This window comes from Dermacentor andersoni, chromosome 2 (genome assembly GCF_023375885.2).
Source record: "Dermacentor andersoni chromosome 2, qqDerAnde1_hic_scaffold, whole genome shotgun sequence".
Classification (NCBI taxonomy): domain Eukaryota; kingdom Metazoa; phylum Arthropoda; class Arachnida; order Ixodida; family Ixodidae; genus Dermacentor; species Dermacentor andersoni.
The window spans coordinates 105,136,500-105,164,206 of NC_092815.1; the positions used below are offsets into that span (position 1 = coordinate 105,136,500).

At 42.7% G+C, this 27,707-nt stretch overlaps 3 protein-coding genes across 4 annotated transcripts in view; 1 reads left to right on the forward strand and 2 right to left on the reverse strand.

The window, feature by feature from the left end:
- Nucleotides 1-1,783: 1,783 nt before the first annotated feature.
- LOC126541496 (COMM domain-containing protein 10-like) lies at nt 1,784-22,056 on the reverse strand. The gene is made up of 7 exons (XM_050188262.3): nt 21,963-22,056; nt 20,006-20,096; nt 18,169-18,279; nt 13,325-13,396; nt 12,941-13,024; nt 11,594-11,758; nt 1,784-8,051 (listed from the first exon to the last, which is right to left on the reverse strand). The coding sequence occupies exons 1-7, from the start codon at nt 21,992-21,994 to the stop codon at nt 8,013-8,015; spliced, it is 594 nt and encodes a 197-aa protein (XP_050044219.1). The 5' UTR covers nt 21,995-22,056; the 3' UTR covers nt 1,784-8,012.
- Nucleotides 22,057-22,234: 178 nt separating this feature from the next.
- LOC126541487 (GPN-loop GTPase 2) lies at nt 22,235-26,902 on the forward strand. The gene is made up of 5 exons (XM_050188249.3): nt 22,235-22,703; nt 22,784-22,946; nt 23,059-23,183; nt 23,510-23,608; nt 25,810-26,902. The coding sequence occupies exons 1-5, from the start codon at nt 22,347-22,349 to the stop codon at nt 26,017-26,019; spliced, it is 954 nt and encodes a 317-aa protein (XP_050044206.1). The 5' UTR covers nt 22,235-22,346; the 3' UTR covers nt 26,020-26,902.
- RPA2 (Replication protein A2) overlaps nt 25,886-27,707 on the reverse strand; it is a 30,374-nt gene continuing 28,552 nt past the window's right edge. The window contains exons 8-9 of one of the 2 annotated variants that reach the window (XM_055076688.2): nt 27,120-27,206; nt 25,886-25,976 (exon numbers count right to left, since the gene is read on the reverse strand). In XM_055076688.2, coding sequence (XP_054932663.1) covers nt 27,122-27,206 — 85 coding nt within the window. In that variant the 3' untranslated portion in view covers nt 25,886-25,976; nt 27,120-27,121. Of the gene's footprint in view, nt 25,977-26,340; nt 27,207-27,707 lie in introns of those variants that run through there. The other variant, XM_050188256.3, reaches the window with a different exon arrangement.

Genomic DNA, 27,707 nt, shown 5'->3' on the forward strand with positions numbered 1-27,707 from the left:
ATTGAACTCGAGACCTCGAATGCAGCAGCGCAACGCCATAACCACTAAGCTTACTGCGAAGGGTCATATTGTTGCTTTTCACTTTTTGGCACAAAATAAAGGCTCAAAGCCTTTGAGCACAAGGATAAACACTGGAAACCGTCAGAGCACTTTTAATATCTGCTTATAATACTTGTTTTTAAGAGTCAGTTTTAGTTTCCAGGAGGCAGATGCATCATGACATCATGAAACACTGGCTTGTTCCATTCCTGCAGATGACATATGTAAGCGCAGCCAGATGAAACATACACAGTGCTCATATTTTTTTTTTTTACAAGCAACATCATCATACCTAGCCTTATTGCTACACAATGTCGGCGAATTGTACGTGGTGGGAGAATCTCTATTGTATGGTGTTGTGAGCTGGGGGGATTCTCCATGGACATGGAACGCGAGACCTCGTGCCTTGGAGTGGGCCAGCTCATTTAGGTTGGTGAGCCCCTCTTCAAAGGACCCCATGTGTGCTGGAAGCCATGTTAGCGTATGTGGGATGATCAATTTGCCCTTGAGAATACAGTGGGCTTTCTTGGTGATGGAGCCGATGGCAAAGGCTTGGACAGCAGCTTGGGAGTCGCTAAAAACGCTTGGACGTTGTCTGTCAAGTAACTCTATGGCTATGGCAACTTGCTCGGCCGCCCCTGAGGAGGGGCATTTGACCAAGGCGACGTCTATGATTGTTCCCGCAAGGCCAACTGAGACGATCGTGCATCTTTGACTATCTCCGTTGTGGGCCGTGTCGACAAAACAGTTCTCTTTAGGGTTCTCTTTGACCTTGCGAAGAAGGGCCAAGGCTCTGGCTCGTCTTCTTCCGACATTACGCTGTGGGTGTACAGTGTGGAATGGGGGAGACAGTGATTTGTTCTCGCTGATTCTTGGGGAGGCCTGTAGGAGTTGAGCAGGACGTCGTGATGAAAACTTGGGAGGTTTATTTACATTATTTACAGTGAGAGTCAATTAACAGTCTTAGAGTCATTACGGGCCGGCAGCAACTCGGACGCTGCGGCCCGTCGCAAGTTCGAGAGAGATGAATCAAGGAATGCTCTCCTGCTGCTCCTGGTCTGCGTCTTTTAAGCCCTTCGGTGTCTCGAAGACACGTCACGTTCGGCCAATGGTAGGCGCCCGTGCGATGGAGTCACACCCAGCGAAGGGAGTCGCTGCTTGTGTGTTTGTCCGAAGGCTTTCTTCTCCCTGCGGTCTTGCCTTGCTGACTTGCAATGCGCCGTCACAATAGATGGATGGGGGCGCCGCCGCCAGGTTTTCATGGCGCATTACAGCCGTCTTGCTTCGGGATTCACTTTACCCGCAACAGTGCCAGGCTCTCGCTTCACTTTCGGGAAGAGTCAAGCAGTGAATAGCTCCACCGGCGGCACACGAAGTGAGGTCCGCCAACTTGTTTGCACGTGCCGTGCCTCAGGAATGTGGTATCCGTGCTTCTGCGCTCCTTAATTAGCTGTGGTACAATTCGATGTGGTCTGGGGAACTCGAAGTAGGCTCAGGAAACGGTCCCGTATTTAACATGCGATGTCATGACATCACACTAATGTTGCCACCAGGTTTGGCATTTAAAGACCAACTTTAGCATCAAAATGTATTATGTTTCCCAATATTCATACTTGCCCGATGTTACCTTTCTATGTGCAAGAAGTGTGTGGTAGCATTTCTATAATTTCGAAAATAAGTCAGCTCCATAAAAAAAGAAAAGGGAGTAAAGGAGGCTGCAAGTTTAAGAAAGTGATGGTCAAGCTTTTGTGCCAACTCATTTATTTTTCACTTTGAGGGGTAACAGCACTCACACATGCAATGGAGTACTAACAAAAAGAATGCTTGTCATCGACAATGACGATGATGATGATGACAACTGCACCTACAAAGATGCATGAACACGTAATTGACATAACCATGACAAAAGGATGCTACACTACACGCAGTGAATCATATACCACAGGAGTGTTGGTATTTGACACTGGAGGGATAAACTTGTGCGTCTTTTCAAACCGGGTGTAAAAATGGTGCACAACTTGAGCCACAGCTTCCAGCAACTCGGGTACCACTGGAGTACATCCCGAACAACGGAGCAAAGGCGACGCCTTGAACTGATGAGCGACAGACACGAATTTGGACACAATTCTCCACAAGCTCGCCAATTGAAGATTTAAGTTCAGTTTAAGGATCACATAATCTGCCGTGTCCCCACTGCCAATCTCAACAAATAAATGCTGATAATGTTGTGGACCAATTTGCAGACAAATTCATAAAATGGCCACCAAAGTGCAAATAAAGGATGAATGAAACAGACATTTACCACAATATGTGACACATTACTCATAAATATGTTGAGTAAAGTAAAAAGTAAATTCCATTCACAAACAAAATACAAACAGTGGGCATGAACAATGTCGACGAAAGCAGAATTAATGCTCAGTGTGCCCTGTGTTTAAAGGCACAGATGCAAATAGGAAAGAAATAAAAATTGTGGTAAGCACCAAGGAATCTGAATGCCACTGTGAGAAAGTGCTGGATAGGGAAAGAATATAAGCCATGTAAGAGCTTTTACTGGAGATGGTCCCACAGATCATTTCAACAAGTTTCCGGAAACGCCATTCAATATCCCTTGGCAGCATATTTCACACATGCTGCCACGTCATTTAGAAGCAGCAGCAGCAACATGAGCATATTTTTGTTCACTTCATTGGAGTATACTTGTGTAGAGTTGTTTTTTTGTCACAAAGCAGCAGCTTCTCACAAACTTTCATGAAACATGTGGGTGGATCCGTGGAGCCACGCAGAGTTAAACAGGTTGTTACATTGATCAAATTTACAAGTAGAATAGCCCCTACCACACAAATTAAGTCTTGCCATGTCCTTGTGCTGCACTAATAACATGGCAGCATATGGCAGCTTCACATTACAGTCTCTGGTAGGTCTGCTGGCACCAGCAGATAAATGGCCTCACAGTACAGTAGGGCTTTCATTACAAAAAGCCCCAGAAGAAAGACATCTAAGTACCTTGTGCGTTCTATTGCATCAGCTGCTGCTCATGAGCAGTGTGGGCCACAAGCTGTCTCCAGAGCTGTCGTGTGGCACTTTGAACAAATGAAAGACAAGAGAAGGACAACCACGCCCTTATTGGCAAAGCAAAATGGACAGACAGGGAAAAGATTGAGCGGTCTCCAAGCCCAGTCGCACCTTATTGAGTGTGCTGGTTTCAGCAGCACTGCAGCGCAACTTCAAGGATTCACCAACACGTACCAAGCATAGCTGATATTTGGGCTAATTTTGATGCAGCATGTAACAGACAGGACAAGAGGATGTGGCTAACAAACTAATGGGCACAGAATAGTAGGACAAAGTGTCTTACTTCTGTTAAAGGTGAGAAGAGCCCTAAACATGGTCCACATAGAGTGGCTGGCAGCACTTACTGCCACCTATATGGTAATGGGAAAGCTTTCTACAATGCAACAAATGGAGTACTGTTCCGCAGAATTCGGAACACAATGTAGAAAATGAGACAGAAAATCAGGATCGCACAATCTTTGTGCCATATTCTGTCTGGTCTGCTTAAGAATGCTCCTACACCAACTTGACCAACAGTTTGCGCTCGTAAAACCAACAAACAAAGCACTAACTGAGAGGCCCATTTCAAGCCCACATTCACTCGTGCACATCTACACTCCAATCATGGGCACACTGCTCGCACCCTCAAGATCAGTACGAGTGGGTCTGTAGCCACACCCTCGTCAGTCCTCTTGTCCAATCTGTTACCGATTTACACTGTGAGGCCCACCCATCAAAAACTGTTGCCACATGCGTACATGTGGCAAAGAGGTGTGTGAGCACAGTGCAGCAGCAACCAACTAGATGAGAAAGTGCCTTTTTTTTTCAGCAACAGCCAGTGCCCACGGAAACATAGAGAACGCAGCCAGTGCCAAGACCATGAGACATCACATGCAGTGACTACTTTCAAACATACTTTGCCTTGTCTTGATGGACGTACACATGCCACCAAGCACATCTTGTGATCAAGGACGAACTCACGTAGTGACTGCAACAAATCTTGCAACCACTTCCCTTTGCTTTCCACGAGAGATCAGTCGGTCAGTTTGTTTTTTTCTCTCCCTTTCGACACACGCAAACAGCACATCTACCTGCAAACACACTCGTTATGCATTATGGCCATCTGCAGCTTCCGTGCAGGCTCTCACTTAAGGGGTAGAAGTGACCAAAGAATGTTTACAGTTGGCTCAGGAAGATGCAACAGCATGGACTAGCTTCATACCCAGGACAAAATGCCAGGAGGTGGCTAAATCAGATACTACAATGGGAGTTCACTATTGATGCAGAACAATACCACGTAGCTCAGTAAAGGGTGTCAGCTTTACATTCATGTTCATAAATGCTGCTAATGATAGGATCCTGTGAATGATACAATAAGCAAGAATATGTTCTTGCTCATGCCTGTAAAGAACAAAGGCAATTCGTACATCTGCCTCTAACAGTTATGGTAGTTTCAAGAACAACATGAAATTATCTTGGAAATAGGCTTGCTTTATCAAAAGTTCAACTCAACAGAGCTGCACCGGATATACGGGAAACTAAATAAGGTCCCTGAGGTGTTCAGCTTACCAGGGAACTCGGCTCTCACAGGTAAGTCTACTGTGCTATAGTTACTAGATGCTATTGCAGAGTATATAAATAATGTTACGTGGGAAAGAAATGGGGGATGTCAATTCAACTTTTCTGCCATTTCAGTTAATGTTGGTTTAATATAGCCACCCTTCTGGTCGATATAAGTTTTAGAAAGAAAAAGAAAATAATTTGGGTAATGCAACTAGATCATCCTGCTAATATTTGGAGTACTTTGTAGTATGCATAACATTTATGGGATGACGAACTGCTATTTCTTGACTCGAAGAATATGCACACACGTCCTTACTAAAACAACACCTCAGTAGTTGCACAAAAGGGGGCAGCACTAATTTAGATGGTGCGATACAGTTTCGCTTTACATGCTAATACTGCACTTTCCCTGTGAAAAGCCAGTTCCAATTAATTAGTTCTTTTCAAGTTTGGTGCACGAAACCAGCTCTGGTTTGCTCAAACATTCTGCAATCATGACTGTGTGCATCACTAGACATAAATTAAGTGCAGAGGAAATGAAATCAGTTGTTATGCAGGAGGAGCTCAATGTTTTACACAAGGTAAAGGAATGCCTCAAAGAGTTTACATAAATGTGTGCAGATGCCAGGCACAGACAGACACGCACACAACCGCCCTTCACCAACCACTCGCTGTGAAAATATGACCACGAGCAGAATATATCAAACAGCAAAAAAATGGCATGGTACCATTATACAAACATTTCGCTTGAACCCACCAGGGGTATAGTCGCAAACTATTATCCGAATCTCAACTCATTGTGGTCGTAGGAGTCGCAAGGCTGTGGCATACCCGTTTTGAGATGTCATTTGCCACATTTCTACACTTAAGTGTCTGAGATCACACATCTGAAGAAGGCAGAAAAAAAAAAAAAAGCAAGTGCTGCGAGTAACAAGTGAAAGCTGTGTGGATGACAGCATTTGCAATTCACAAAATATGCTGCCAGCAAACTGTTCAGGTAATAAATTAAAGCGATTTTATCTCATACACTCGAGTCCCATTTATTTTTGTTTTGTTTTTCACTTTGGCAGGACTGCACTGTCAGTTAAAATTTTGAAACAAGGGAAGTGTTTAACAAGCACAGGGCACCCTTTGGGACCTGTGAACATGGTAGAAATAAAAAGAAGATCTAGTTAAACTGCACCAAATTAACAGAAGTCACCCCTATAGAACTTGCTAATGCAGACTGCAATTTATACGGTAAGCTTGAGGATCTCTACAGCAAGCAATAAAAGCAAACAACCTGGTCTTCCAAGGTGAGGCACAACCTACCAGGATGCTCACCATTTTCTAAACATAAAACCGTACAACTCACATCTCAGAGCTGTCTATATGCTGACTTTGGCTATTCTGCCATCTCTAATCCCTTCCTTGCCAATATTTTTCCAGAAACACTGTCTGAACCTCGTGTTCGTTTTTTGCGGCAAAGAATGCCAGGCAGCAACAGCTCGTTTTCGTGCCTCTTTGTACATTTCAGTGAGTGGGTATAACAGTTGCAATAGAATGACCACAGCTTATTTCAAAACAGGCACGGGACAATGCAGCATCACTGGACATTGGATATTAGTCAAGGGTCATTTGTGGCACAGACATGGAAGCATTCAAAGGTTCTGCACACACAATGCTCCAAGACTTCCCTGCTTGCGTACAGGTAGCAATTTTATCACCTCACTGTCCTTTACAACCATTCATTATTTCACCCTTTCAAGAACTACGCTGCACTCTAATAAAATGTCATTGCGGCAAGCATGTCAAAGCCACTGGTAAGCATGAAGATGCAGAATAGAATGATGGTTGATTGAGTGCCACACCTGGTAACATACCATTAAGCATCAAGAGTGGTACTGATGAGACTGCGGTACTACTAAATTTACTCGTGTGGTTTGATTACCTCTCATGACATGGCAGTCACATGTCCTCTTTTTAGTTGCAGCACTTGGAGGTGCATATCACATGTAATATCATGACAAAGGTAATAGTTTACGTACCACCAAGTGAAAAAAAAAAAATGAATATAACCATTTAGGTACAGTGTCTAACCCTCAACACAAGATGTAGTATTGCTTTCTGTAGTTCCTTATCTATGATAGCAATAATACAGCAGCTGCCTTTCCTATGTGACAATTAACAAACTACCTGCGCATATCACTCCTTAAAACATTCGCTAATCAGAGAAAACTGCAGTCAGGATAGAAGACTCCTAGTGCTAATGCAACCATGCTACAAGTGATAATCAGTGTGCACACATTTTCACGCTGATAAAATAGTGGCTAACTAGTTTAATAATGAACTCAGCTATGTCCTTTTCCTACAACAGCTGCACTATGCCTGAGATGCTAAAGTTGAAGAAAGAAAAAAGAAAGATATTCCACAGTCTCACTTCAAATGAAACAAGGCAGTGGCTTATGCAAATAAATGAATGAGCCAAATCCATGTTCCACAAACGAAGTTCTTGTGTTGCAGAAACACTAAGTCCCCTGTTTAAGCTGTTCTGCTCTTAGACTGCATGGGCCACTGAGATTCATAAAGCTACAATTTTGATGCTGGTGGTAATGCATGCTTACTTCGCAAGACACTGCTTTGACAACTCATTGAAGTGTCTCAAACTGCATGCCCAATTCTTCTATTTCAATCAAGCGCAGAGGCATATATGCAGTTCACAAACCATGGAAGCAGTCAGCCCCTCCCCCCCCCCCCCTTCCTCCTCTTCCCTTCCCCTCCCTAATCAAATTGCTTCACCGTGACCCGTTCATGCAGTTTGAAAATGAGAGGTGTGCCCACACTAGTTGCACACACAAATGCAGACAATACTCCTTTAAGGATGCAGCTCAGTCGGTCCGTAAAACTTTCGAGGCCCATCGCACCTACAATCATTGACAGAATATGCATTATTAAGTGCCGACAAGGACCGACTCACATGCAGTTCCAAAACCTGTATAATATAGCTATGCTAATGCTGAAGTGTAGTAGACTGGGATTACCGAACCCTGAGCGCAACAAATCCTGAGGTGGGTCTTAATGGTTACTTATTGTTTACTGACAAGACAGTATCACTTTTGCTGCAGAACAAAACAAAACAAAACAAAACAAAAAAGTGTACCTACAAAGTAGCTAGTTCTGAAACAAAGCAAAAGTGTTTGCCAGCAATTACACAATGGCCAAGATAATGCCAAAAGACATCTTCAGTCGGAGGGACGAGCTTACTGTCGACTGTGGTCCAGCCAGTGGTCAGTGGTTCCCCCATGCACAGCGTAGTGATGGGGACAGAAAAATAAAGACAGTGTCGACGGGAAGAGTTGCAAGCTTTCAAAGCCAGCTCAGATGAGGTTGTCGAGCTTCACCTGGATCTGTTCCAACTGCAAGAATCAATGGAACATGATTACTAGACGTGGACATGTTAAATAACCCCACTTGGTAATCTAGATCCACAGAGTCATGGGGCATGAAGTGCCTTGATTGACTGATGGTTGAGTGATAGGCTTTAAAGAGACATTAAAGAGAAAAATAATTTGAGGTGTATTAGTAGATTACCCTTTTACAATACCAGAAGTGCCATGATTGACTGATGGTTGAGTGATAGGCTTTAAAGAGACATTAAAGAGAAAAATAATTTGAGCTGTATTAGTAGATTACCCCTTTTACAATACCAGAAGTGCCATGCTTACCACAAAAAGAGGGTTAGCAAGACAGAAATAGCACTTAAACAAAAGACAGGCACCAATGCCGCCATGCTGTCCCCGGAGCACCAGATTGCAGTGACGTCACAGATTTTGAAAGCATCTGCTCAGGCCTGGTCTAATTTTTATTCGTAAACATTGCCTACATTGTATTAAAAAACAGTCAATGACTGAACTTGGCAAGATTCGAAAACTTTAATGAGCCACAATGGTCAAAATGTGAGAAAATATTTTTAAATCCCTGAGGTCACAGTGGCAAACCAGTTGCAAGATTTTGACATAAAATTAAAGACATTGAACGTCCGTCTTCACTTTCCGTTCCTATAATCAACCTATTAACACGAAATTACCGAAAATAGTATTCTAAAAGTGTATTTTATCAGTCTAGTGTCCCTTACACAAAACGAAGCAACACAAAGACTATTAGGGAAATCATAGTGGAGGGCAACAGATAAATCTTGACCGTATGCTTCTCATACATTAAAGGATGACACATAACAAGTATGGAAGTTGAGAAACACCTATAATTTATCATAATTCGATACTAAATTTGGGACTCTAGATGCGGACGCAGAGCAATATTTGATGATGTCATGTAGCGATAAGGCTAGGTATGATGACATTGCTATATAATAATAATAACTTAAAAAAAAGAACATTGACACGTTTTTTTAGCTGCATTCTTAAGCAACTGAGCGAGTCAATCTATCATGATGTCATGGCACACACCTCCTGGCTACCAAAACTGGTTCATAGAAACAAGTGTTATAATGAGTAATGTAGGTATTTAGGGTGCTCTTACACAAGCCAGTATTTTTGCTAAGGATTCAAGGGCTTGGACATTTTTTTGACAATCACACACACACTTGCACACACATGCGACAAGTAAAGGAAGTATCATGCCAGTGCTATTTTAATGTGCCCCTAAAATTTGGTGCACAAATGTCTGGTCAAGACAACCATAACAAAATAAGACCGCTGCTAGGAGGAATCAAGCTAGCAAGCCAGCACTCAGTGGCAGAACAGGTCAGCCAAAGTCACCGTAGCAGGTAGGCAAGTGACTGCACCTGGGCGCAGACTGCTGTTGATGACTTACTCATAATCATCAGTGGGACTTAATATATCTATCTTTTATGTTCACTATTTTCTGGTCTATAAGTAGAGGTACTTTCCAATATGTTAACTGGTGCTTCTTATACAACGGTGTGACCTATATATTCATAAAACCATGAGAAGCGGCATTATCAAAGAAATCAAATCTCATATTAACAGTGCAGCGACCATTGGTACAGATGTTAGCTCCTATGGCTCGCTGTGTAGGCAGCACGATCGCAGCAGTGAAGGTTGCCAGCATGGTCTCCATGATATTGGTGCTTTCGTGATGGGAGACCACACGATAGTTTGATATTATAGCTCAGTTTTTCTTAAAGAAAAGGTTAAAGCCACAGAACCGCTCCCGTCCGGACGACGAACCCAGAGGTGGCCGAGCAAGTGGCCATTGCACTCGCCATGCAAGACGGTCGGAGAGACAGGGTGTATAGCAATTCGAAAGCCATCATCAGGGCATTCCAGAAAGGCAGGGTAGCCCAGCAGGTAGTTCAAATTCTGAAAGGCGCCAAACATGGCAAGCCCTCCATGCACTCGATCCTTTGGTTCCCTGCACACGTCGGGGCGATTGAGGGGGTTCCTCTGAACCTCAACGAGTCTGCCCACGAGGCTGCGCGTGGCTTTAGCAACCGCGCTGCCCTCGGATCGGGCGACTCTCTCCCCGGACACAGGGACGCTACTCTCACACACAACGAAATCACTAAATTCGTTTACTTAGAGAGAAGGGTTTTCCCCCCGCCTCACTCCAAGCAAAGCAGGCCGCAGGCGGTCACATTAAGACTTCTGCAAACGAACTCCTACCCAAATCCGGCGTCCCTTAATAGTATATATCCCGAGATTTATCCGAACTGTTCTTGCGTGGCCTGTGGTGAGGTAGCTAAGTTGCCTCATATGCTCTGGGAGTGCGGGTCGTTGGGCTCGAAGTTCACCAAGGAAGAGTGGGACACGCTCGTGCGAAGTCCCGTCTTTGAGGACCAAATCCTGGCCGTCCAGCGCGCCCGCGATCGGGCCGGCAGACTAGATCTGTCAGTCCCGTCGTGGGATTAGCCGGGTGCGCGTTTTATTGCGCTTTGCTGTACCAAATAAAAGTTTGTTCGTTCGTTCGTTCGTTCGTTTGTTCGTTCGTTTGTTCGTTCGTTCGTTCGTTCGTTCGCTCGCTCGCTCACTCACTCACTCACTCACAGAACTGATGCAATAAATAACTAAAGGCTACCCCAATTTATTGCTACATTGTGGCGTCCGAGACATATAACCTTTACAAAAAGTACCACTTGATTATCATCATGATCATTTGTTCGGGCAAGAAGTCACAGTGCTTCCAGCTTCTGGTTGCCATTTCGCTTTTTGTATACCAGTTCAGGCTCGTTTGGACATATTGTAGTCGTTCGTGTATTCGTCACGAGCGTACCACGCCACAGAAGCAATGCCGGTAACATGTCTACAATGTTGTGTAAAAAGTTATTCAAAGGTTGACAACGGTTACCCATCGATGCTGCCAGCATAAGTGGTTGAAGTTTTTGACAGGGCGTCAGAGGACGAGGCCTTCAATGGCTTTGAGTGAAGTGCAATAGATGTTAGTTTATGCACATAAGAGAAGTTTGACTGACGATTTGTTTCTGCTAGAATCTACAACTCAAAATTTTTTACAATAATAGAGTGCCCTGAAATCGGTAAGTTCTACATTTTATGATGAGTGCACATGTGTGCATTGTTTCATTATGCCAACCGAGTTAAAAATGGCGCGTCTTATACACCGGCACGACTTATATACCAATTTCTTTTTTTTTTTTTCAGAACTTGCGATAAGTGGGACGGCAATTTATACAGAGGAAAAAGTTATAATCCACATAATACGGTACTTCCACAATACAGTTTAAAGCAGATATTAAGAACTTGAATGGGAAAGAAAGTAAGTTCGGTGTATATAAAAACATGGAAAATAAAGAGATGATTGCTGTCAAATTAAGATACCTTATGTTTTTCAACCTTTACACTTGGCAAGAGTAATCTTTTTAGTATGTGTAAGATTATGTATGGCAGAGTTTGGACAACTTCAAAAACATGCATTGCTACTCATTTGAATGCGGCCACACTAGGCAGTGAGAGAGGTGCACCTGCGTGTAAAGGTTGAAGAGCTGTCCATGTGAAAACTGCAACAGCAGATGATCATGTGCAGCTCCTGTGGAGACGACAAGATCCACCAGAGCCTGAAGCCTCTTGGATCGTGCCGCAGACTGCTGAGCTGTCCGGACTTGCACCTCCCAGTCCACATTTTGAAGCTGCACAATTATGTGTGTATGTGTGATCACATACATGTGTGAGCCACAATCATACTCATTTTGTAAAGTGGAAAGTTGGGCTAGTTGGTGAGTAATCATCATACCTTGCTGGAAAAGCAGCGCACTGACACGAACACAGTGAAGACACACAGCGAGTGTCGTCTTTTCTTGTGTGTCTTCACTGTGTCCATGTCAGTGCGCTGCTTCACCAGCAAGGTATACTCATTTTGACATGTATAGCAATTGGTATGTGCAGAGCAAAAGTTTAGAGACCACAACATCAGCAAAAAAATTTAATTTCTTCTAGCACAGCCGTGTAATGTGATGTTGTCTTAATGCATGATGATACTAAAACAGACACCTTTATGCCCAGGCTGCAAAGAAAAAAGTCTTTAGTGGCACCTCTGGTCCCCACACTGTTGCTCTCTACTGTTCATGTATGTCCGTTAAGGAGTTAAGAGAACTCGCTTAAGTGCATCTTTATGGATACGAGGAGCATGATCACAAAAAGAAAACTTGGTCTCAGAACTTAAGAAAATGTCTATGAAGTTCTGAACGTGCAAAGATGAACTTAAACAGCTTAGACCTGCCCACAAAAGCTCTCCTGGTCAAGCAATCAGCATGCATCTAAAGAGGTGCACTGCGTAGGACACACCTCAGAGTGGAACATGCCACTCAATAGGCTGCAGGATGTTTGAAGTCTTTGGAAGTATTCACACTCGAAAAGCTTGTGGGCAGGTGTACAACACTGAATTTGCTCTTCATTCCCTAGGTTCAACTTCGTAAATATTAAAGCTTTTTGACAACAATGCTCTTACTCAAAAACGTACCTCAAACTCTAGGCTTTTCCTATACTATGACAAGTGGACGGTAGTATAACACTCTTTTAGTAAAATAACAGGGAGGTTGCTGTGCTAAACTTTCATAATTCAGCAACTGCTCTGGAGATGCAAATGGAGATGGCCCACAAATAACTCCTCGTAGTGTAAATCACCGAGGAAGGTTACTGAGATATGAGATACACTGTTAGCTTCAGTCGGGATGCAGCGCTGTTACACACTACGTGGAGTCAAGCAAGAGCTTTGGTGCTAGGCAAGTTTCTGGATATGAAGAACAGCCTGCTCAGTGATGATGCAAAAACTGCTCAGCTTTGAAGTTAACAGCATTCAACAATGCACTGACCTGTCTGGGAGCGAGGGAGCGCTGCTTCAGCTGCTCAACAAGCTGCTTGGCATGGCTTGTCCACGACTGCACCATGCACTGAACCTAATGTGGAACAAAAATGGTGAGAGTGTATGAATGATGACTGACTGCCAATTCCATATTGTGTTATTGCTGCAGCAATGTGACTCAGTGGTCACTCTGGTGTAAGACCTTGTTAGCATCGCAGCACTTTTCCAGAAAGTATGCAAACAGAAGAATGGCCTTTTACCTGCGGTGGTCCTTCCACAATCTACTTAATTGACACACTTTCTCACCATTTCTTTTCTTCACTAGTTGTCTACTACAATGTCACATGGAAGTTAACGAGTAATAGATAGTACAATGAATGTTTATGCAATGCACCTTGTTTTCATCCATGCCCAGGTCAGTCAGCTGGGTTCGCAGTACCTGCGGCTTGGCCAAGTGGAATGCAGCCTACACAGAAGGTGGAAACCAAACACCAAACAATGAAGTGTTTAAATATAGAAGCCATAATATGACAAGCTAAGTTCAAGAAAGGTAGATGCTTGAGTGCTTTAAAGTATCATTTAAACAGAAAAATGCCTTAAGCTTTATTAGTAAATTGCTCTTCTGCATAAAAAAAAAATATATATATATATATATATACACATACACACACATATATATATATATATAAATCTTGCTGTGAGAAGGGGCTTGATAAGTCAGAAAAGGCGCAAAAATGAAAGATGGGCTTCCGCATCAGCTTGCTGTGACCCCACAAATTTTTACAGCATCTGTGTGGGCCTAGCTAAATTTATTTATCAACAAATATGACCGACATTGTATTCCAAAATAGCCAAATACTGAACTTAGCAAGTTTTGAAAACATTTACTGAGCCACAAAGGCTTATATACTGTACTACAAGAAAAGTCTTTAAAATACATAATGTCACACTGATGTAACGGGGCTGGGGCTAAGGCATGAGACTACAGAAATTGAATTTTGGGTTTGAGTTTCTTTTCTAGGAATCAACCCCTTACTGCGAAATTAAAAAAAATACAGTTATAAAAAATTGTCATTCTAAATTGATGTAATGCTTTTTCTTAGTGTCTTTTTAAGCCACATTAAATGAAAAATAAAAGCAACCGACATGAGTGCAAGGTAGGCAGATAAATCATACTGAAATGTTCAAATCCAAGTAAGGAAGGTGTGTTCAACCTTTTCACTGCAGACTTTAATTAACAACAACAACAACACATGATAGAAAATAGATTTAGCTTAAAATAATTTAACACAAGCCAAAAAGGTTCCCAAAGAATGGAAATGCATTATTTTCAGTTATAAGACATTATTTTGTGTCTTTACTTTCCTGTTCTGTCAACTTCAAGAAAGGATACATGCCTGCAACACAAAAACATAATTTTGACAGGTGCCTGAAATCTCTCCTAAAAGGTCAAGCCTGCTTGCCCCTACGAAATCAGCATAGCTTTCAACTTTTTAACTGCAAATAGCTTTTTTAAATGCAACTTAATGCTGAGAAAAAAAAGTACACTGAAGTGAAAGCTTTATAATGTGCCCCTGCCAGATAATTTCCTTTCTTAGAAGCCTCACAAGGTATCCCCGACTATATGTACTCGGCTTCACACATAGCAGGTAGCATGAATGCTTAGAGAGACTTCTCTCAACACTTGCCTTTGTGATGAAAATATAGTGTGTCACATAGAAAATAAAAATATGAGTATGCATAATGTAATTTGATATAACAAGGTCTCATACTTCTATGTTATGGAATGTGACATATTTATTACATGAAATGCGTTGCAAACTTGAACATATTTGCCATCAAATGAATTGAGTGACACATCTCTTGTGAACAACGGCCACAGCGCACTGCTCGCATTTACAACCAAAACATACTTAATCCTAGAAAGTACAACGGTACACAAATAACATGTCATTTGATGTAACTTTACACCCACAAGCTGTAGTTGTAATATATGTAGTAGTCATCCCATAAGGAGCAACACAGATCAAAACAACTGTGCTGCAATATGAGTGGAATGAGACTTCAATGACCACATTATTAGTGTGGCTTCCATAGCATTGCCTGCTAAGTATTAAAAATTAATAAAAAAAATTAAAAGGAATAGGGGTGCTAACAATCAGTGGCCAATCGAGCGGAAATCATGAATGCACAACTTCTGACAAATAGGAGAAATGCCAGGCGCGGAGAGACACCCACGCCAGAAGGTGAGCCAGCTGGAACGGAGAGCATTGGTAAATATGTGGCTCTGTTGCTTACCTAATTAAAAAAAGAAAAACGGAATGCTGCAATAAGAAGCGTGCAAAGTCGTTTATGGAGTCTGCAGTAGTGGCAGTTTATGAAATACTTCTATGTTGCAGGATGCGCTCCATAGGCCACCATGTCTCAGTGAAAACAATTCGTCCGCAGGACATCCAGTTATTTGCAGGACATTTTGTAGTAGTTTTTAAAACATTTCTTTAGCACATTAAACACATTCTCGAAGAGTAAGGTGTGACACCTTCTAGTCAGTATTTGCGTAATGTGACCCTATAATTTGTTGAGTGACATGTCTTCAAGGGCTCCAGATCACTGAAGCTAAGCAACATTTCGTTGGACAGTTGATATCGGAAGGAGACAGACCATCTGGATTGTAATGATATGACTGAATTTTAATGTCTAGAGACTATTTAAAATGTCGTCATCTTTGTGCTAGTGCTTCCCTTGAAAATAGTGTTCCCCTAGTAAATAGACACGTTTGGCCTTGAAGGTGCTTGCATGCATGCGTGTGCGTACTTTATAGAGATATGGCATAAGCTACCTGTGGGCATATGCAGCCACAAAAACCACCACAGAGCATAAGCTATGCTACTGTAAGGCAGGCTTTCAAAGGCATGCCTACTCGGCAGAACAGCCTAGTGGCACAATCAGTGTCATCGCTACAATAGCCACCTCAGCTCACCTTAAGGGGAAGCTTTCACTCGAGAACAACTTCGATTCTGATGTTCACTAGGGTTGAGGATTGGGTGAGTTGGTATTGCATTCTAGAACTGGTACAGCACAACATACAAAGGAAGAAACAAGCCGAGCCGGCCAGATAAAGGAACAGAGCACTGACTTCCAACTGGTTTATTAGCGAGTTGCACGAAATATACATGTACAAGAAAGCATCAGGACAACTCATCACAATACTTCACAAAACGTCACACCGATAGAAGGCTACAACATAATGGGTCACAGAAAGTGCAATTTCGTCATGCAAGGTTAAACTGATCAAGAAATCTTGCTTCCTGTGGAGATAGGCACAAAGATGGCGCACTAATGCACGTGCTGCCAGCCCTTGCTATGAGATCAGCTTCAATGATCTCCCGCGTAAGTTGTGATTGGTGATTTTTTAGCACTTCACACCAATAAAAATTTGGTGTTCATCTACAGTCGCGACAGTGAATTCCTAAGTGTCCCTGTATAGCCCGGTGGATTCTGAATTCCCCATTCAAATAAATTTGAAACACAGAAATGTATTGGGGCGCTATAACGTAAAGCTATTCCAAACTTTTCTATTCCAATTCTGCAATCAGCCCTCCACAATTGGTAAAAAAATTTTCAGACCACTCTCACTTTGCCTACCTGTCACGCGACCTAACGAAAACGGCGAAAACACCCCATTTGATATGATATATGCACACTGATTATGCATGATTATAACAAATGAAAGAAACATAATTATTTCTGATCTGACGCCTTTTTCGCCATTTGCCCTCTGCTATTGGTCAAGCATTTTGGGTTGCACTCACTTTGCCTGTCTTTCACCCGACATCATAAAACCGCGAAAACTCACTGCGTCAAAGTGACATGTACGCGTTAAAGGCGCATTAATATGCCAAACAAAACTGAATTTTTGTTTCTAAATAGTGGGGCAGTGCCCCATTCCAAAAGGAATAGAAGATGGCTACCCGCCGATCGCTCTGGCACTGGCAAGTCAGAGCTGCCGAGGAACATGGATTTATTTGCACATAATAAACATTTTTCCACGGCAGTATAATGTTATCGAGCCCTTTCGACACATATACAACACTGCTCTGCCAACTGTACTTTGCTGAGGATCCATTTTAGCAGCATCTTTAACCTTACATTGCACGCTGCCATGATTTTCGACGAGCCACCACAAGCTAAGCAAGGGAAAACGGATCAGTCGCACACGCCGGCACCACCCTTTTCCACCAGTTATCTGCTTTCACTGTGCTGGCTTGGCCCCATCGAAACCGTCTCCACTTGAGCGTGCTCCTCGCCTCATGTCAGCCAACTAGATAAGAAAAACTGCTCAATGTATACAATGCTATTCGCTTTGAAAGCAAAATAAGTGTCCTCCTATAAACGAGGACCTCATTTGATTGGGCTTTTCAAACAACACTGCGGGTTACTGCCTGATGCTTGTGTCGGTGGTTACGTAAACTTGGCGTCAGGCGATTAGAATAAAAACAGATTGGAATAGTTTTACGTTATAGGGCCCCTGGTCAGACAACCACTGAACTGATCTGAATTAAATTTGTTGCATTTATGAGGAAAACCTGAATTCTACCAACTGTAGGAAGCAGAATATTAAATTATGGCCTTATGTATTTTACAAGAATTACCTGAAATTGACAACCGAAAAAAAGAAAATCAAAACAAAGTGTCTACAAATCAATCATTCAGTGCCAAAAACAAATACCACTGCAATTCTGTAAAGCCCATTTGTTAGTACGTCTGAAGCGAACAAATGTGATATAAGAGCTTACAGCTTATGTGAAATTGTTACAATGTTTACAAGAGTTTTGCAAAAGTCCTACTTACAAATGAGTAATATATTACAGTGATGTAGAATACATCAATTTTGTCCACTTTGGGTGTGTGTGCAGTTTACAGGATTATGGTATTGTTGAGTTGCAGACTTGTAAGCCGGTACTTGAGTTTTCTGAAATATTATGATGTTGAGAATTTCTTTCAAAATTTAATGGCCTAAATAAAAAAAGAATCTGCTTCCCATCATAGATAGGCTATAGTTTTTTTTTTTTTTTTTTTAATGCAACAAACCTCATCAAATTCGGTACAGTGGACGACTAGCAACATGATTTCTTTGTTACGAAGTATTTAGACAGGAGCTTCTGATTTAAAGCTTCCTCTTAAAGTGATGTGACCCTGAAGCAATCAATGTTTAGTGAAAAGTAAGGCACCACTTACTTGTTCCAAGATGAAGGAGAGGGACTCCAGAAGAAGGGTAACATCCTGTGCAGTGCAGTTGAAAGCCCGCTGCAACTTCTGTTCTTCCTCTTCCGTGAAGCTGCGTTCATCCTGGAACAAATGCATTCAGGTGGGCCCTCTCACAACGTGTTCTCTCTCATTATTGGCAACTTTCAAGATTGCTTGTGGTTTGTGACATTGTCCATGAACTCGAGACCACTAGCAGTAGCAGTTATCACAATGCAAGGTGCTCCCGAAGTACACATTACAAATAAATGGGTCCAAAATAATGCTTTTTCCAAGTTATATACGAAGACACAAGAAAATTGCTAGTACTTACCTAGCAGTATTCCATGGAATAATTCAGTGTACGGATGCAGTTTACATTTGTTGTTTGAAAAACAAGAATAATTCCTCTCTGAACAGCTTACAAACAGTCAGAGAGCACTATACATCAAAAGTGTTACACTTTAGCAACAGTGTTCAAACAGTGAAATCACGTCTGTGTGCAGAAGTTATGTGCAGCAGACACAACTTGATGCCAGAGCTACAGCGAGTCAGCACGTAAGGCAGTCCCACGTGTGAGGGTACTAGCCACTGTGCTAATTCTGCGTAACTCTATTTTTGCTACATGATAAGCTGTTATTCGCACCAAAAATGTGAGACATCAAGGTTGACAGCTTGGAGACAGTGCCTACAGACGTGCAAGGCATATCACAGTCATGCTAAACAGCACAACATGATATGCATGCAAGCTTCCAAAGGCCAATGCAACTGATTCATTCACTTTTAACCATGCAGAATGAACCTACTGTAAAGGCCTGCAAATGGCCTTCGAAGACATATCATTCCAACCAATCACAACAACCAACCTCATGCTGCAAGCAGAAAATGCCCGGGCAGTACAAGAGTCTGTTGTAGGATGGCGACAAGGAGGTGCAATAAACTTTCACAAAAGTAGTCTAGACATATGTTGTCACAAGGCTTCTGTTTTTAAGAATAACGAGGAAGAGACAAGTAGTGCTGCAGTTTCAGCAATAATGAATGACCATTATCAACAGAGTATGAGTTCAGTTACCATTAGTTCAGCATTTTACTAGTTTATTATGCACACTGAAGTGTAGAAAAGACAAGGATGCAGAAATACAAGGACAAGTACTCAAAGAAACAGCGCCAGGAGGCAAAATATAATGGCAACATGAGCCAAATGGCCTTGTTTATCGCTTTGTTGACCACTACTTTAAGACTTATTCCTAGCTGGACATACTAGATCATTTTATGTCCACCAGCAGTAGTAGCAGGCATGAGGTGCTGTACTGACAACATTCAGCGAGGCTGAATTCATATCTTATACAGCATAGAATTCAGCAAATTACAACCAGTGACAACTGATCATGTCCTTAATGCATAAGGCCTGCACACTATGCTAATATTCTGCATTTCTGCATCAGCTTTTCAGTAAATAGGGGCGGCTGCAGAAGGTATCCATGAGAACGCAGTGTCAACATGCCTGTTGCCTCTCACCTCCCTATAGAGCACTATTCTTAGGAAATTAGACATGAAGATTGGTGAAACAAGTAGCAAAAAGAAGAATGGGAAAAGAATAAAGGTGAGGAAAAAGATAAAGCAAAAAGCAGGCTGTTGCTGCATTTATTTATTTCTCACTCCTTGGTAACAATGGACAGCTCTGAAAGCACTTGAAGCATGATTTCAGCCACCTTTGTACAGGAAATCTACTAGTAGATGGTTTAGACTCATGGGCAAGCCTGATTGCGAAATTTCATGTGAGCACTAGGGATGCGAGGTGCCCTGGCCATGCAAAGACGTACAAGCTTACCTTGCACGGCAGCTTCTGTAAAATTCTTGCGAGCAGTGCACTAAATTTGGTGTCGTCCAGCTGGTTTATAAGCTTCACCGCCTGCTCCAGCCTGTACATGTAAAAATAATAATGCAGTATTCTGTATACAACAACTTAATATTATGCAGGAAGATTGTGCCTTGGTAACAAGAGCAAAATCCAAGAAAAGTAAGCTTATTCACATACTTAAAAAAGCATGATAGAATAGTGTACACAAGAGACATAAAGAAAGACACTTGCACACATTAAATGTTGATGCAAAAAGTGCTAGCTTGCTAGTAAGTCAGCAAATGGAAGACTGCAGTTTTAAAAAGAAATCTGCTAATAGCATGCAACCATAGGTTGGTAGCAAGCAGATCACTACTGGCATATGGCAAATTTACATTCAAGCAAATAAAGGTGTCATATCGGGCATTACTATTTGTCTAGCTTGACCGGTGTTGCACAGGACACTTTCGATCGCGATCGAGCCTGATCGGGATGGAATTTCTCCACTGCGATTGGTTCACTTGCGCAGGTTGAGGAAGGGAGCCAATCGCGATAGCTAAATTCGATCCGGGTCGGTTCCGATCGCGATCGAAAGTGACCCGTGTCGCAACGATATTAAATACTGTTGCACGCTGTCTCCGGTGCGATTTATTGCACATAAGAATAAATACGCAGCTTTATCAACAGTAAGTAGCCTTTTACGAACATCTGCAATCTTAAAATAAATTTTGTTAAATGTATCTGATCCTAAATGAGTGCGCTGGGGCAGTCTCTCATTAGAAACTGTCGCACCTTGCATAAATGTTGTGCAGAGCACACTTAACTAGCCGCAAAACTAACCCCCTTAATTAAGAACACGCGAAGCGTGCTTTACAAAATACAAGCAGAAAACACATATCTCTCAACTGTCTTCGTGCACCTTGGCCACCAAATAAGACTTTGTGCAATCACAATGATAACATTGTTGGCTGGGATCGAACTTTTCTTTTTTTTTCTTTTTTTTGTTGTAATGTATTCCTTTCTTTCTTAGGTGACGTTTCCACTGACTTTGTGCACGATACTTGTTGCTATCTCAAGAATCGGAAGCGATTTTCAATAGCCGAGACTTCAGAAAACTGTTACAAAAACGCTCCACAGAGCCAACGAAAGTGAATTGTTCGCTCTGCGATGCCACTTCCGGGGTCGCCGTAGGAGACGACGCAAGGCTGCACAGCGGTACAAAACGTACAAGCCAAAATTGCACAACTCGCCTTTAGTTTTCCTACGTCAAGCGATCACAAACTGTACACAGAACGATGTTTTATAAGACAGAAACGACGCTTAGAGACAAGTTGATTAGCAATTTGCGCGCAAGGCGTTATGTATGAAGTCCGAGCGGTCCAGAGGCGACAACGTTCACATGCTTTTGCCGCCGCAGAATTTTGCTTTACGGCGCATTTGGTTGCCCAATATACGCGAGTCATTTTTGAGACTCGGACGGAACCGAAACGGAAACGAAACCCAATCGCGCTGAAGTGTGCACGCGCATCCACTGCGCAGCCAAGATCTCGCGCCATTCAAAGCTAGGCCACAAATGTGTGTCAAGGTTTCTAGGCCATGCACGCCGCCCGGCGATATTGATTGCCGCATCAGCTGGGAACACCGGTCAGCCAGCGGGGCTACGTCCAGCCGTTAAAAATCTAGTTTCGAAATGTGGATCACAGGCGGCAGATACGGCCCAAGAAAGTGACACCACAGTAGCAATGAAATCACACATATCCGAACGGCGGGGTGGTAGCGTGGGAGGAACCTTGGCATCAAGGTTATCAAGAGCTCGGTTCAAGAAGAAAAAAGAGTGACTCAGAGCTCTCGCCTGCACGCAGAGCAGCCGCCCCATATCTTTTTGCACTGGCAGGAGTAATGACGGGGCTCGTCACTGCCGAACAGGAAAAAGAATGTGAATATTTACCGGACTGTTTTGGTGAACATAGAGACAGTCATCGCTTTCCAGTGCGTCCAAAGTGCACTTGTTGCTATGCTACAGAGGTAGAAAAAAACGAGCGACGGTTGCGCCAACGCGGACGACCCTCCAGAAACCGAAACTGGCTCAAAGAACTTAAAGTTAAGATAACTCGCGTTACTTTTACTTGCATAATGTTAATAACATTTGTTACATAATACTGCACAAAACTGCAGTTACGTTTGCTATATAATCAATTTTTGCCCCTGGACAGCAACAAGAAATGGCGCTAGTGGCGTCTCAGGCTGTGCAATGGCGTCGTTCAAACGCTTGTCGTCTTCGCAACTTTTCGTCAGCTAGCGTGGTGCGGTTTTTGCATTGAGCCAGCTCAACATGGAATCGAAGACCTCAAGAAGTGCGCGCACCGAAAGGACGTTCGGTCAGGTGGTGATCGGGCCTCCTGGATCGGGTAAAAGCACTTATTGTAAGGCGATGCGCGAGTTGTGTACGGCAATTGGACGCCAAGTGGCTGTGGTGAACTTGGACCCTGCGAACGATGTGCTCCCCTACGAGGCAGCTGTTGACATCAGCGGACTCATCGAACTTGGCGATGTGATGGACTCTCTTAAGCTCGGGCCCAACGGTGGCCTCGTCTACTGCATGGAGTACTTGGAGAGCAACCTCGAATGGCTGTGCGAGCAGCTGGCGAAAGTTCGTGGCTGCTACCTATTTATCGACTGTCCTGGACAGGTACGCATTGCGCGCTTCCCAATTAAAACGAACCGGAGCGCAGCTTTACCCGCCACTAACCTCACAGTGATGACATGCAGGTGGAACTCTACACGCACCACGCAAGTGTGCGCAATGTTGTGTGTCGGTTGCAAGCTCTCGGTTACCGGCTTTCGGCCACCCACCTTGTCGACTCCCATTACTGCAGCGACCCGGGAAAGTTCATCTCGGTCCTGCTGACTTCTTTGGCTACCATGATGCACAGTGAGAGCCGTTGCCTGTAACATTTGTTGCCGTGTTTGCGGCTGGTGACCGCCAGGTCTTCCTTGATGTTTTTGGTATTCGATGGGTAACTTAAAAGTCGTGCATCACGCAGTGGAACTACCTCACGTCAACGTGCTCTCCAAGGTGGACTTGGCAGAGAAGTATGGAAAGCTTCACTTCGGTTTAGACTACTACACTGAAGTCATGGATCTGTCTTTCCTGGCTGATGTTCTCTCCGTAAGTTGACTCTTCATGCTGAACTCTCAATCTTCAATGACTGCTCAGAGTCCTTGCAGGCAAACGGCAGCTTCTAATGGACTTATTCATTGAACTCTTTCTTTACAAGGATGGAAGCCATGCAGTTTGTGCAAAGAGTGCACTGTCTCCTGTCATAGCGATGGCTATTCTAGACCTTTGTAATGTAACTGAGTAGGCAGGATTAGTCTATGACAAGTAAAGTGCCTTCGCGCTGCACTGGACTTAACTATGCTAGCAGTGATAATGGGCCTGGCATTCATGGCATGTCTTCATGGTGTTTTTCTTCAATATGCATTACTGTGCAGGAGGATCCCATTCTCAAGAAGTACAAGAAAATGAATGAAGCCCTGGCGGGAATTATTGAAGACTATGGCCTTGTGTCCTTCCTGCCACTAAATGTTCAGGTCTGACATGCCTGTTTTAGCGGATGCTTGCATTATTCTAAAAATCGTACATGTTTGTTGCTTGAAGTGCACATTGATATTATTACATGAAGCATAGTGATCCTTCCTATTAAGTATAGAAAATTAGTGTTCCTTTGTATTCCCAGTCCCTTTAATTTTGCAGGGAAAATGTATTCGAGAGAAATAGACAATGCACTCACACTTGTAAGAGAAAGTTCAGAAGAAAAGCAGAAGGATCGGCAGTCCAGTCCCTTTTACTTTGGATAACAGGATAGTGAAAGGTTTGAGGAATTAGGAATGAGCCTACCTGTGACAATTCACGCATCTTCTATGTTTGAACTCCAGAGTGGTTGCGGTGCAGCTTTTAATGTGCCAACTTAGGGAGAACTGCAAGACCGGGAAATGGTGCTCCTGTGTGGGGTCAAAGCCGCTCTGCCGAAGGAAGACCGGCCAGGTGGCAATTCTAGTTTTCCTGTATGCAGGCACTATACAATGCTTGATCCAAGTAGAAGCTGGGCACCATTATTAGGCTTTTAGTATAACTCCTATTCTCAAGAAACCACAGAAATCTTCTTGAAGTACACCACTAGGGAATGAGCAAAACTTCAGGTGGATGAGCAATCTCTTACAAAAAAAGAAATAGCAGTGCTGTAGACAAACCAACGGTCTCCATCTGCATGCTTTTAGTATTTACATCCAATTATGTTACAACAGTGCTTGACAGCAGCTCCTACCAGTTCAACCATAGTCATCTTGAAGCATGCCACAATTGCTTTTTATACCAACCATTGTTCAAGAAAATGTGCTGCTTTTGGAAACACCTGACTACACTTCAAACTTTGCAGCCACTGTCGTTATCAGCAGAGCTGTGTGCAACATCTTCAGATTCCGAAAAATAGTGGCTTGTGCCGCCATATGTAGCACTTTCCTGCATTGTGGTTGATGCTATTACAGGGTTCGTACAGAACATTTGACTCAAAATTCAAGGATTTCAGGGATGCCCAAAGACGATATTCAAGGAGGCAGGGAACAAACCTTATTCATACACATACACTGAAAAATCTCTGAAAGTCTCCTTCTTAGCTGCAATTCCTTGCAGCTAAGTGGCTGCCGAGTTGGACACATGCTTCAAGCTGTTCAGGTTGCTTTTCTAAGTTGACCTATGCATTGTAAAGATGTAAATCGCCTTCTGGCATTATGTTTAACAGTGTCTGACTTCAGCCAAAGATACTCTTCACATTAAAGTCAAATGTCTGAAACTTACTTACCGCTATGTATTTCTAGAGCATGGAAACAGAACCATGATGCCTGCAGTGTGAACCAAGTAGGAAAAAAATAGTGGTATGGCTTGGTTGGGCTTTGTCTAGCTCCACGATGGCAACAATGATTTAAATGAGCCTGTCATTGGTGGCTGTGGACACACCGCACTGCAATTGCTTTGCGACACTCTAAAAAAACATATACTTAAGATTGCTTCTCAACAAGACTTTTGCCCATGGCATAGCCCATATGCAGAGTTTATTTGTAATGTTCACAAGTTACCCCCAAGACTAGTTTTTAAGGAGTTCAAGGAGTGCATTTATGTTCAAGGGGACTTAAAGGCGCTTGAATCTTTTTTGAAATTCAATGGTCTTCAAGCAGGTGTACGAACCCTGTACTAGGAAGTTATTGCCTGTCCATTGGAGTTGCAGGGTTAATTTGGTACTGTGCGATCAGCAGCAGTATCTGTGGTGCTTGTCCGCCTGTTTTGCCAACTCATTGGAAAAAAAGAAAAAGTTTTGAAGAGAGTGCACAAGGCCTGTTCTGCTGTACTAGTAACCTTTTAATTATGAAGCCATCAATAGTCAGATCTGTATATCTTGTGGTTCCTAAAATAATGTTTATATAAGAGTATTATCTGAAAAATGCAATAACTTTTAACTGCTATCAACACATTGAGTGCAAGTTGCACGAGAATTGTTATCTTGTGCACTGTCCACATATTCAGTAATGAGGCATCATAGGAGCCTGCTGTTTACATTTTAAAAATAACTTTCCTTTCTATTGTTTACTTTTACTAATGAAACTAAAAGAAAAGATTGCTTCAACTTGCAACACCAACATACCACAGGTGAAGTGATAAAAATGGGGTACAAAAAAAGCAGCTGGAAAGAGTTAATTATAACTAGAGTAATCATTAGTTTTTTGTTGTTTTTCTCCAGGAGAAGGAGTCTATGTGGAGTGTGCTGAAGGCTTGTGACAAGAGCAACGGGTACATCTTCAGCCAGTCTGAAGAGCAGCACATGATGAGTCTAGCCATGGGCTCAGACACCCAATCTCAAGATGCGATTGCCAGACTTTGTGAGCGTCTGGAGACATCAGGAACCACCTGCATTGTTGAGGACGAGGAAGCCATGGACAACATAGACTAAAATAGGTTCTTAAGTTACAGGAACTACCCTTTCAAAGGATCACCAAAAATGTGTTACAGTAACAGAATTCTGCTGGAATTGCCGGGCCATGATTTTTTTCAATTTGATGCGCCACTGTTAAGTTGCATAATGGAAGCCAAATACCAGCAGCAAAGGTTATATGACAAAGGAGCCAGCTCTTGCTGTTTGTTTTTTTAATATATCTTTATTACTGCACCAACTTGGATGTACAGTGACATGCAATTCATTGTGACATTGGACCTGTTCTGGAAAACAAGTTACAAAGCCTTACTCTGGATGCTCACAAACAATTCTGCAACATAAGAGTTCACAGGAGTTTATTAGCCATCAACAAACGCTTAACAAACCAGAAAGAAAAAAAAAATTGGTTAACCTGAACATATCTACTTTTACCAAGCAGTTTCACCAATGAAACCTGTACATATATGCATATAATTATATAATGTAAATGTAGGCAGCGTATTGACAGGCGTGTGTTGTTTACTTCTAATACCAACACATTTGAAATGATTAAAGAGTGCAAGAAAACACACAAGGCAAGTGCTAGGCCCTCTGAAAGTACTTTTAAATACCAACAGGCATGAGTGGACTTGTCTAGCAGCAACTGTTTGTAGGGCAACAACTGTGACTCATGACAAAGCCAAGTAAGGGTGCAGTGTATTAAAGCTCCAATTTTCAGCACAACTCAGTGCGATAATTGAATCAAAGCACAATTTTCTGTCCTTTTCCCACAATCTTTCTTAAAGAGACAGCTTCCATTCAGCATATGGCAAGTCACACAGGAAAGAAATAAGTTTGCAGCATGCCATTAATGGTGCTCTGATGTACATGGAATAAAAAAAATGTGCACGACTTTCAACAATGTGGCCTTCTTTCACATTTGTATCATGTGCCTGCTGCCTAAACTGCAAGTGAGGAAAAGGCAAACAACCCAGTCTGACTGGAAACATTATGAAAATGTGGGGCCAAGAGCTCAAATTACAAGACACAGCTTATCTCTTTTGGTTAAACGATGGACCATAAATCTGGATAATGTAACAATAATAAAATTAAAAAATGAAAAAGAGGGTGGCAGTTACTGCTATGCTGAGTCAGTGGCCTTGTAGTGTTCGTCATCCATGGTAGTGAAAATGTGTCCCTCGTTAGCAAGGAAGTCGACCACATCCCTGCAAGAGAGGCGTTTCATAAGACATGGGCTTAAGCTAAGTCCACAAATACTTGCGCTTAATTTAGTGGCCCTGCTAAGACATTAATCACTTATCAAAGTTATACATTACCAGTTGATGCCCTTAACTTGTGTCGTACTACTGTATTTAGTGGCATAATGCTCGCACTCTTTCTTTTGCAGAAAATTCAAGCGAAGCTCTGGGGTACGATGATGATGATGACAAAATGTATTTATTAAGGGATGGCGTGAAGGCCTATAATGGGGAATAGGAAGAGGAGAGGGGAGGCGTATTCAGAGCCGTCCTTGGCGAAAGCCAAGAGTGAGTTCAGAATGGCCCTGTCTGGCTCTATCGAGCCAGTTGCCGGTCTAATCCACTCCTCGTAGGACGACACTCGCACCGCCCTCGATAAATACACGAGAAAACTCTTCCAAAAGAAGGTTCTCGGAGCTCAATAACAAAACTAAGTGGCTGTTGGTTCTCTGACCAGCCACTGTAAAC

Coding starts and splice junctions, on each gene's coding strand:
- LOC126541496 (XM_050188262.3), bottom strand. CDS start 21,994: ATGACTGTCTCTATGTTCACCAAAACAGTCCG. Junction 13,397..18,168: donor TCTCCTTCATCTTGGAACAA/GTAAGTGGTGCC, acceptor CCTTCTGTGTAG/GCTGCATTCCACTTGGCCAA. Junction 13,025..13,324: donor TGGGCATGGATGAAAACAAG/GTGCATTGCATA, acceptor GTTCCACATTAG/GTTCAGTGCATGGTGCAGTC.
- LOC126541487 (XM_050188249.3), top strand. CDS start 22,347: ATGGAATCGAAGACCTCAAGAAGTGCGCGCACCGAAAGGACGTTCGGT. Junction 22,947..23,058: donor TTTGGCTACCATGATGCACA/GTGAGAGCCGTT, acceptor TGCATCACGCAG/TGGAACTACCTCACGTCAAC. Junction 23,184..23,509: donor TCCTGGCTGATGTTCTCTCC/GTAAGTTGACTC, acceptor ATTACTGTGCAG/GAGGATCCCATTCTCAAGAA.